This window comes from Macadamia integrifolia, chromosome 7 (genome assembly GCF_013358625.1).
Source record: "Macadamia integrifolia cultivar HAES 741 chromosome 7, SCU_Mint_v3, whole genome shotgun sequence".
In the NCBI taxonomy this organism is placed as follows: Eukaryota; Viridiplantae; Streptophyta; class Magnoliopsida; order Proteales; family Proteaceae; genus Macadamia; species Macadamia integrifolia.
Window position 1 is genome coordinate 20525885 of NC_056563.1, and position 10771 is coordinate 20536655.

At 36.7% G+C, this 10771-nt stretch overlaps 1 protein-coding gene across 4 annotated transcripts in view; it reads left to right on the plus strand.

Annotated features, from left to right (window-relative positions):
* The first annotated feature begins 3512 nt into the window (after positions 1–3512).
* Positions 3513–10771, plus strand: part of LOC122084383 (probable manganese-transporting ATPase PDR2) — a 58423-nt gene continuing 51164 nt past the window's right edge. The window contains exons 1-8 of one of the 4 annotated variants that reach the window (XM_042652599.1): positions 3517–3744; positions 3985–4044; positions 4138–4394; positions 6794–6886; positions 7852–8057; positions 8864–8936; positions 10199–10371; positions 10448–10619. In XM_042652599.1, coding sequence (XP_042508533.1) covers positions 4146–4394; positions 6794–6886; positions 7852–8057; positions 8864–8936; positions 10199–10371; positions 10448–10619 — 966 coding nt within the window. In that variant the 5' untranslated portion in view covers positions 3517–3744; positions 3985–4044; positions 4138–4145. Of the gene's footprint in view, positions 3745–3984; positions 4045–4137; positions 4395–6793; positions 6887–7851; positions 8058–8863; positions 8937–10198; positions 10372–10447; positions 10620–10771 lie in introns of all 4 variants that reach the window. The other 3 variants (XM_042652600.1, XM_042652601.1, XM_042652598.1) reach the window with 3 other exon arrangements.

Below are 10771 nucleotides of genomic sequence, written 5' to 3' on the forward strand. Positions count from 1 at the left end.
TGGGCCATTAAAAATAATATATTTTCTTTATTTTAATGGAATTTTTCTTATTGTATTAAAAAAAAAAAACCCTTTTGGATTTTGCTATGCGGATGCTTCTTAAACAAGGTCCTCTACTGTTGATACCAATCTTTTATCAAAAATTTACTAATATCGGTCCGACCAATCTACAATGGTATCAGTATCGATTGAGACCGATATTTAAAACCATTGAACAACTAATAAACTTAAATTTCACCCAAAAAAATTAAATAAATAATAAAGGACAGACTGACACAGCCTAAATAATAAAAAACCATGATCTTCCAAATATTAAGAGAAAGTGAGTCATCCAACAAGATTCTTCAATCAAAAAATCAATAGTGAAGTCGGCCTCTCTAAATATATAATCAGTTACTCGGTCAATTATAATCCTCCATGCGACTACAAAACTACCACTATAATTGTCATTGACTTCCTCTGACGAGCTTTCCTCAGTTCCTTCTTCACAGCTAGTAGTGGGTATAATCCGTTGCTCATTATTATTTCAATGAAATAAGCAAAATAGGAAACACCTATGCATTAAATAAAGAATCCCTTAAAACCTAAAATTCTTTTCAAGATAGAGAATAATCTAGAACGTTATAAAATAGGAAATAGAAGTTGTAATGTAGGATATTTGTCCAATCTTCTAAAAACTATTCTAAAATTAGGAATACAAATTATTAAGATAGAAAAACTAACACCAATCCCAAATAGGCTTTAAATCTCTCATATTTGGGCTAATAGAATTGGTCCATTGTAATAGAAAATCTAAACATATTGTAGGCCCATACAATCCATTGGATACTGGGACTTAAACATCTTAATCCATTCTTGGTCTAGTTTGATGGCCTGAGTTATTGTTATCTATCTTTTTCTTATAAACTACATCAGTTTTGTTAAGAAATTGTAGCTCTAAACCAGACTTCAAATATTCTTTCAGTCTCATATATTTAGGGAGACGAAAATCTAGGGGGGAAAAAAAAAACCACTACGAATTTGGCTAATAATTGACTAAAAAGAGCATAATTAATTAAATTCGTAAAGTGACAAGGAAGATCTAAACTCTAAAATTGCAAACAACCAATTAGACATCCAAACTCCTGATAGACTAAACTTTTGGACTTCACGATTGGGCCCATTAAAATAAAATTTCAAACAAAGGCCCATAATGATCTAATACAAAGAAATACATAACATAAAACCAAACCTTTTTATTTTTTATTTAAATAAACTATCCTAAATTTGGTCAACTAATCACACTCAACTCCCTCCTAGAATTAGTGTGCATAATGAAATACAAAGCAAGAGGAGAGTGGGGATCATGAAGTAGAGTAAAATGAGGAGGCATAGCTTTACACCCAATATCAGAAGCAAAAAAGAAAATTCATCAGTGGGTTGCTTAGATGGTTAAGACGAATTAGAGATTGTGTGGATAGGCACACAGTCTCAGGTTCGATTCCCCATTTGTACATTTACGATTTAAGTGGAGATGGTGGAGGCGGGTTGCTGTGCTAGTCTCTCTGAGAATTAGTCGAGGTGCGCGTAAGCTGGCCCAGACACCTTGGTTAACAAAAAAAAAAAAAAAGGGTATACTAATCAAACATAAACCACAAAAAGACATTTTAAAGAGAGCATGGGAAATAGATTCATCCTTGGATGACACATTGCACACGAAGATAACTTCCTAGCAAAATAAGAGCTACTTGATAGCAACACAATAAGTATTCTACCAAAAAAATGTTATAAGTCTAGATATCACAGCAACTCGAGATAAGGATGTGAATTTGAAATTGAAACCGTTTATCGAAATCGAATCGAGCCGTTTACATCGAAACCACAAAACCTTTTAGTAAATGGTTTGGTTCTGGTTTCAAATTTTAGGCCGATTAGTTAAACGGGTTAAAACCGAACCGAGCCATTTAACCCGTTGGTTTCAAACTGAATTGAAACTGTGAAAATCGAACCTTTTAAGCCGTCAAATCATATCTGATTAACCCATTTAAAAATTAAAAAGGTAGGTGCAAAATATCATTACTATATCATTTGATTCAAATATTGAGTATTGCACGCTTGCAAGTAATTATAGAGGTAGCTTGTTCATTGTTTGGAATGCCGATTCAATTAATCTAATGCATTGAGTATAATGTATATTGATAAAAATGCAATTTTTGCTTATACCATATAAATATATATTTTTCAATATTATAACACATTATTTTTGTGGGGGAGGGGGGAGAAAAAGAAAATCTTTATTGTAAGCATTACTTATTAACTTGTTAACTTGTTAGATGTGCTTGAGACTATTTTCTATCAAAATAATTTATTTTGCTTAGTTGTTTAGTTGTTTTAACAAAACATAATGGTTTGCATTTCACATTATCAAGATTGAATCGTTTATCACCGAAAGCAAATCTTAGTAAATATGCGAATAAATTAGCAAACCAATTGCTAACTATTTAGAAAACCGTATGGAATAAACTGAAACCGAAACCGTTTATTAAATGTGGCGGTTTCAAAAAATGCAACCGTTTAGTAAATGGTGTGGTTTGGTTTCAGCAAATATATGTGAACCCAATCGAACCGAACCGAACCGAACCGTACCGTTCCATTTAAACCAAAACCAAACCGATTAACACCCTTAACCCTACATGATACCTTGTGTTAAAATGGTATTCATCTCAGGTTTCATTGGTTTTAATATAATTCAATTGAAGACTCGATTTGAAAGTAGATAAAACCTTTAAACCGTTTTAACAAAATATGTGCTTACAATATGCCAATATGTGTTGATAATATTTTTGTAATAGATTTTGTAGGCATTTTATAAATACTTGTAGACACTGAATTTTATCACAGCACCACAGAGATTGTGTATAAAACAACGACTAGAGTCTCCTAAAATCTTAGTCAAAGAAACAAGGATTTTTATTTTTTTTGGCAAAAATCCCGATTAACATTCAAATTAATCTTCCCAGATTGGTTTCAAGCTTTGCATAATAGTGGGTTATATTATTTTTAATGTTTTATTATAAAATTAAAAAAAATTATTTATACATTTGTATTTTGAGTATAAATGATTAACCTAAGAAAATTTTGTATTTTAAAGTATTTTTTTTCACGGTCACATTTATATTATACAAAAATGTTTTGAAAATGTTATTATTGTTTTGGCCGATTCTAATTTAGACCCAAAATTGACTTCAATCGATTGAATCGGACCATTTCAGACTGATTCCGATCCGACTCCTATTAGAATCGGCGCTGAACAATTCGATACATGATTCTTGTCTTTAAAACCGTGCCTAGATAGGCGGTAGGGCTCTCATGGAAATTGGAAACAAAGAAGTGATTCCAATCTGACGCTCAAAAGAACAACTGAGGATGACAAAGGATGGGATACCGTGACAAATCGATTGCAATCTGACGCTCAAAATACCATCTGACGGACGATGCCATTTATTACTTCCTTTGAAAAAGTGGGATTTTTTTCAGAACCGTCCCACTCCAAACTCCCAAGTCCCAACGTTGCTGTGATCTATAGGGGGAGGGTTGCTTGAACTTGAAGTGGTGGGTGCAGCGGCCTTGCAGATCGACAGAGCACTGGAGGCACTGGAGATCTTCTCCTCTATGTGTCTTTCCAATCGATCGAAACTATCCATGCGCCAAGCTAACTTGTTCATCTTCTCAGTTGAACTCATTGTTTAATCTGAGCTCTTCACAGTAATTTCTTTTCTGAAAAAAAAAAAATCTGAATTTTATGAGTTTTTGCTGTAAAGTTGATATTCATTAGAGCAGTTTTAAAAGCGATTTTCCGTTTAATTATTCTTGTAGTTCATTGGCGATTTTCTTTTGATTCCCAATTCTTTATCGGTGGCCAAAAGAAAAAATGAAAACAAAATGCCTTTTGTGTTCTTAGGGGATTTTGTACGGTAATTATGTGATGAAAATTTTCCCTTACAGGATTGAATTTTTTCATTGAAGATCTGGAAAAAGTTTGCTGGTTTGTAGAAGTGTGACTGAGTGTGTATTTTCTTATTTATTTGTTTTTGGTTTAGTATAATCAACGAAAAGAGACCTATTCCGGATCATGATTGACCTTGAACTTCCTCGCAGGGAGAGAGATGTCAAGGATCCATATTGATGGGAAAGTAGTGGAGTGGGTTGACTTGCTGAAGAAGAGACACTGGCCATGGCGTTTGGATGTGTGGCCGTTTGCCATTCTTTATGCTACTTGGCTTCTTACCGTCGTTCCTAGCATAGATTTTGGAGACGCTGTGATAGTTTTTGGTGGGCTGGTCGCTATTCATATTTTGGTGTTGCTTTTCACGGCTTGGTCAGTGGATTTTAGATGTTTTGTCCAGTACAGGAAGGTATGCTATCGTTTCAGTTTCTTAATTGCAAACAAAGTTTATTTCTCAAATACCGTATTTGTGTGCTTGCATTTAGTGTGTTAGAGTTTAGACTAGGCGATCGCTTTCCTGAGACCCTTAGCTTTTCATTGAACTCAGAGATAATTATTAGGGAAGGAATAGTATACGATCCTGATTATACATGTATTGATATATGTCCCACCAATGCGGGAGCATCCCAATGGCTATTGGCAGGTGCCATCTGCAATAAATTAAAAAAATATATAATATAATATGTAGAGGGGCACTGTTGCGAGTTCCTCTCCCACCCACCCCCACCCCAAAAAAAAAAAAAAAAAAAAAAAAAAAAAAAAAAAATAAAAATTCCTAACCCTCTTCAGTGGCTCTCAAACTTCATATACATCATATACATGCAGGCCAATGGGAAGCTTCCCCCACCCCCTTATTTTTCAAACCATAATTCGACACTGGATATATATTACATCTGATCTGAAAAAGAAAAGGACTAATTATGATGCAGTACTATAACTGTGTATGATAATGTGTTCAAGGGGATGATACAATCAATTAGAGTGAAATTATTAGTTTAGGGATCCTCTAGAATGTATACATTAATTCTTTAAGGAAAAAGGTTTTCTATTTTCCCACGAAGAATCTGTTGAAGGAACATGTCCTTTGTACCATGCTGAAGGTGATGCGGCAATTTTGACCCTTGGATATCTGGCGATTAGTTTGAATTCCATTGATCCTTGTATTTTTTAGCTGTCCATGTATTGGTATGCACCCTCCCAGAGTCCTGTATTTTCAAAGCTTTACTTTGACACTTTTCCAACTCCAATTTGCTGAAGCTTGACATATAGACATGGGACGTTGGGGTCTACTAGTCCACAAAATTTGGGCCACATCTAAGCTACCATGTGGCAGAGATTTGGATCATTTAAACGACAAAACTAGGCGTACTTGCTCTTTTACTGGTCTCGGCTCTCACAGCTAGAGAGATTTAGCCCACCTTTGCTAGTTCTTCCAAAAGAACCCAATAAGAGAGCAAGAAAATGGGTGCAGCCAGCTACACTTATTTTAGAGGCTGTATGGCAAATGATTACTGAGAGTTCAAAGCTCTTCAGCCGGCGGAAATGGCACAAGGTTGATATTTGCAGGATGGGTTGCCTGCCCACTGAAATACAAATGAAACAGGATCCATGTAGGGGAAACACTTGTTTTTTTAAGTAGTTTTAACTGGATGATACAGCTAATATGTGGAAACTCAATTTATTATGGTTTATATAAGCCTTAATGGGTTAGCAATGGATTTGTAAGCAAAAGAGTGAAGGACCAAAGTCCCATTCCTTACTATCTTGACTTGTAAAAGTCTCATTTTCTCTCTCTTGTGAAACTTATAAGTTACTTGCATTCTTCCTATGGGGTTGTTGATGGTTTCAATACTTAAGGGTATTAGGATTGGCTTTAGACATTGGCTAAGGAAGGCAATGGAGCAGGTTAAACCGGTGTATCAGCCTACCTTGACTCTAATGGATAGGATGTGCTGTGACTCTTTTGTTTGGGGTCAAGTTTTGTGCTTGAAAAATCATAGGGCCTTGCTTTGGTTGCCTTGTAAAACTGGTGGATACCATGTATATTCATAATTAGACGGAAACCCAAAATTGTCATGTGGGAGATATTTGGGTCATCAAAACTGGGAAACCTTTGCGTGAATAGTAATGGTAAAAAGTTCCGGCTGCTAGGGCAATTGCCCGGGTTTGAGTCTTGCAGGCGGCACTTTGCGTAAAAATATTAAAGGTTGGGACTGACTCCAAACTCACCCCTCCCAGGAACCCTGCACAGGGGAACCACCACTGGGTAATGGCCCTTTGTAGACAGATGGAAAAGTTCCCTAGACAAAATAAAGCATAAGAGTATGATATCATCCCCATTAAATAAAAAGTATTAGGCTTTCAGCTAAATCTGCATTCTGTCCAGGATGTCCCTTTAAATTCTTTGTCCTGCGGCTACTATATATCAGTCGTAAGGTTTGCTTTTTGATTTTTACTTGAAAAATGATCTTTCTCCGAGTATTGTTCTAGACTGCTAGTGGTTTCTGTGAGAGTGCTAACTGACAGAAACTTTCCCTCTGTGCTCATACTTGCCAGGATTGTTCTGTGTTCCAAGTAGCTGTGTGGCTGGATTAATTTGTTCATTTTATTTGTTCTCATCTAGATTAGTCCTTGCCCAGGCACTCCATTCCATTTCATTTCCTTTGTTTGTCTCATTGAATGAATTGGGAGTGGGGGGGCTAGGCACATGCTTATTGCTGTCCATTTTGGTTGGATAGCCTGTAAATTTCCTAGGATAATTTGTTGCAGAACTTTCGTGATGTAGTTGTTTCCTGTTTGATTTTACAGGTGAAAGATATTTACCATGCAGATGCATGCAAAATAACTCCATCAAAGTTCTCTGGTTCTAAAGAAATTGTGCCACTTCACTTTCGTAAAACAGTAAGTCTGCCTTTCCATTTTTGAAATCATGATTGCATGTTTCCAATAATCGTGGAGGCTCGGGGGGTGGGGGGGCATAACTGTGAGCATAACTTCTGATGTGTATCATTTTGTGGCTGATGAGTGATAGCTTGTTGGTAGAATCTTTCAGGGTGGTGGTTGTCATTGCTTGTGTGGAGATTCAGCCTTAAGTTGTCTGACATCGTAATCGGAATGAACCTTTAGTTCTGTCTAATATGTTGGGAAATATCTATTAGATACAATGCTCTTAATTTATTTTCCTCCCTACAGAATTGACAATATTCGAAGTGCTGTATTAAGATAAAGAATAAGAGGGTACAGGAAGTGCCTATGTGTAGTCGTAGTATAGATGGTTATCCAATTACTTAATTCCTATGCATAAGTTTATTCAAGATGAGAAAGGTGACGACTGAGGAGCTCTATATCTACATGGCCAATATCATTTCTGGTATGACACAAATAACCTCCGGTTATACACTGAAGGGGCCCACATACTCACATACTCACATAGTGAGAAGCCTTCACTAAATGCAAAAGGGAAATGACTAAAAAGATATGGGCTGCAAAGGAGCCTGTTGCGGGGCCTGAAATAAGGACTTGTGCTGCTGTGGCTAGGTTTAATTAGTTAATGCCACTCTTGCTTTTCCTTTTCCTTTTTTTTTTTTTTCCTTGGAATTTTTATTTCCTCTGCCCTGTTTTTATCATTATCATACCATATTTTCATAAAACTTGTGCATAGACATGAATTAATTTCTTTATAGTATCCAATTTTGTCAAATGATCTTTATTAATTGATAATGAACGTTGGATATAGTTCTTCCTTCTTTGTCAGCCTATGCTCCTACCTTAAACAAGTTTCAGTAACTCTAGTTTTCATGATTTCTTTCGATAATACTGGTGTTCAGTTTGTTTATCTGCTGGATAAATTAATCTCCACTGGACAGTTGGCAGGTTCATCATCACCTCCATTGGATGGGGGAGAAATTTATTTTGATTTCAGAAAGCAATGCTTCATTTTTTCAAAGGAGAGGGAGACCTTTTGCAAGCTTCCATACCCTTCAAAAGAAACATTTGGATTCTACCTCAAAAGTACAGGCCATGGGTCAGAAGCTAAAGTGGCTGCTGCCACTGAGAAGTGGGGTCGGAATGTGTATGTTCTCTTTCCACTGTTTATTTTTCAGTCGCTACTCATTCAATAATTGATTATGGTTTGATACTAGGTTTTTATTTTTTTTCCTAATAAGTGGAAGTTTTCTTAAACTATTTAGTGCAGTTTAAGGTCTCTCTATATCCTGGATTGTTGTGTCCTATGCATTTGGTTTGATATTGTGTGTTACTATGTCATGTGAGCTTTATTTTGGTGTATCTGTAATTTTTTGTCTTTCTGGTGGAGGGGTTGTGTTCCATTTATCACCCATTTGGTTGCTGCTTGGACAATGCAAATTGACAACTTGTATATATATCATGAGCTTGGACTTGTCTTCTGGGGTGGAAGTGGAGCTGTCATTCAGAGCTAGAACAATCGTACCAGATTCATGTACCAATCATTGGCAACTGCATGTCTGATGCACCCTTCTTCGACTAGAATTTGGTTTATAGCTTATCTTACTTCTTGCCAATATTTCCAAAGTTCGTGTATGACCTCTCCAAACTAGAGTTTATCAGTATGTGCTGAGAAGAATGGACTATTGATACACTGGAGGAGATGGACAATAGCAGACATTTTTTGCTTGTAGCTTCTTTCTTTATTTATAGCTTGTAAACCTCAAATATTTTGCCTCTTCACCTAACTTCATCGTGTTATCTCACACAGTTTTAGCTAATAATAAGAAATAGAAGTCCTGTGTGCTGCAGAATTTTTTTTTTGGATCGATTTTGTGGGATCTTTCATTTATAAATATGATTATTCTTTGAGGACTAATATTTTTTGCCACTTACTAGACCTTCTTTGTGCAGATTTGAATACCCGCAACCCACGTTCCAGAAGTTAATGAAAGAACACTGCATGGAGCCTTTTTTTGTGTTTCAGGTTTGTCATTGTCTAAAGTTCTACCTTCCCCCTCCCCCCCTTCCCAGAGAAAGAACTTTTAGGGTAGCTAAAAAGTGTTTACAGCAGTTCTGAGGGACTCTTGGGCTGGGTTGTGGGATTGTTTGGGATGACATTATTGGTTCCCATTCCCAAACATTTTTGACTGGTGAGTTGTTGGGAACTGTTGACCAGTCAGCAGACTGACCCCTTTGGATGGTTGGATTGTTCAAATCAGGTATGACCACTGGACCTTAGGCACACTTAGTACTATTTGTATTTCTTAAATAACTTAGAAGGAACTGCACTCGCACTCGAACTCAGACCCTCAAAGATGGAGTATCAATTTTCACACCAACTGACCAACATGTAATGCACATGTTTGCTCTTAGGGTGGCAAAGTTTGGACAAATCTGGGTCTGGTTCGTAAAACTTCCTTTTGTACACCTGTGACCTGTCCAATACAGACCCCGTCCAATCCTGGATTTGGATGTGGTCATTTGTCCATGTCAGACCTGGTTTCTATCTAGGTTGCTGTGTCCAACCTGTTTTTTCTTCCTTGAATATCATATTTATTCATATATTTATCACAAAAAGAATAATTAAGTATATTTAAGAATGGGAGAGGGTTGGGCATGCCACCAGCTTTCTGTAAGCTAGCAGCATGCACCAATCATAGGGCTGGATACAGGAGGGAAGGGGGATCTTTTCCAAAGGGGGAGGAGAGAGGGTGACAGATGCTGGGCACCCTGGCAGCATGCCCAGCCTTTTTTACTTTAAGAATATAATAATATTATTATTTTGAAGGCTTGAACTCATCTTAGAACCTTATGGTCGTAAAGGTTTTTTTAGCTAAGCTAGCAGTCATTTTCTAACTTAAAACAAAACTACTATTTGTTATATGACAACATTTCTAAGTTTGGGCAAACAAGGTTGACTTGTGCAAGTTAGACTTTGATCTGACATAGTTTTACATTTCTTGTCTGACCCTAATCTTACCTAGGTCGGTCAGAGGAAGCAGGCCAGTTAAAATTTTTGCCTCTCCTATCTGCTTTAGTGACATTTATATGTTCTATATGGATGTTATCCTGTTCGCTTAGCCTAATGTTACTGGAATGTTTAGGCCATTGGACTTTAGACCATTGACTACTAGGCCAAAATGTTATTTACATTTGGTCCAGTTTAAAATGCATTAGTTTTTTGTTCACCACCAAGTTCTCTTATTTTTTGCTAACTCTAGTGTTGAAATAATTCGATGCTTGTAGGTATTCTGTGTGGGTCTCTGGTGTTTAGATGAATATTGGTATTACAGTCTGTTTACCTTGTTCATGCTATTCTTGTTTGAGTCAACAATGGCAAAAGCTCGGTTGAAGACACTAACTGAACTTAGGCGTGTGAGAGTGGATTCGCAGACCCTAATGGTGCATCGTTGTGGAAGGTTTGCCGTCTGAATCTCCATTACTACTGTCTCATGGTCTTTTAAATCCAATCTTGATATTTACTTTTGGTTTTAGGTGGGTTGAGCTCCCTGGAACCGAACTTCTTCCAGGAGATGTTGTCTCAATTGGGCGCTCTTCTGGTCAGAATGGTGAAGATAAATCTGTTCCAGCAGACATGCTTTTATTAGCTGGAAGTGCAATTGTAAATGAAGCTATTCTAACAGGCGAGTCTACTCCTCAGTGGAAGGTGATTCTCTATTTCGATTTGCTCTAGTCTAGTTTCGTTTGTGTACTATTTATTATTGTCTGTTACTTTTGGTACAAGGCATCTACTTTTCCTTTAAGATTTTAGTGCATGATGAATTTTATACATGGACCTAGCTCCCCCAACCCCCACCC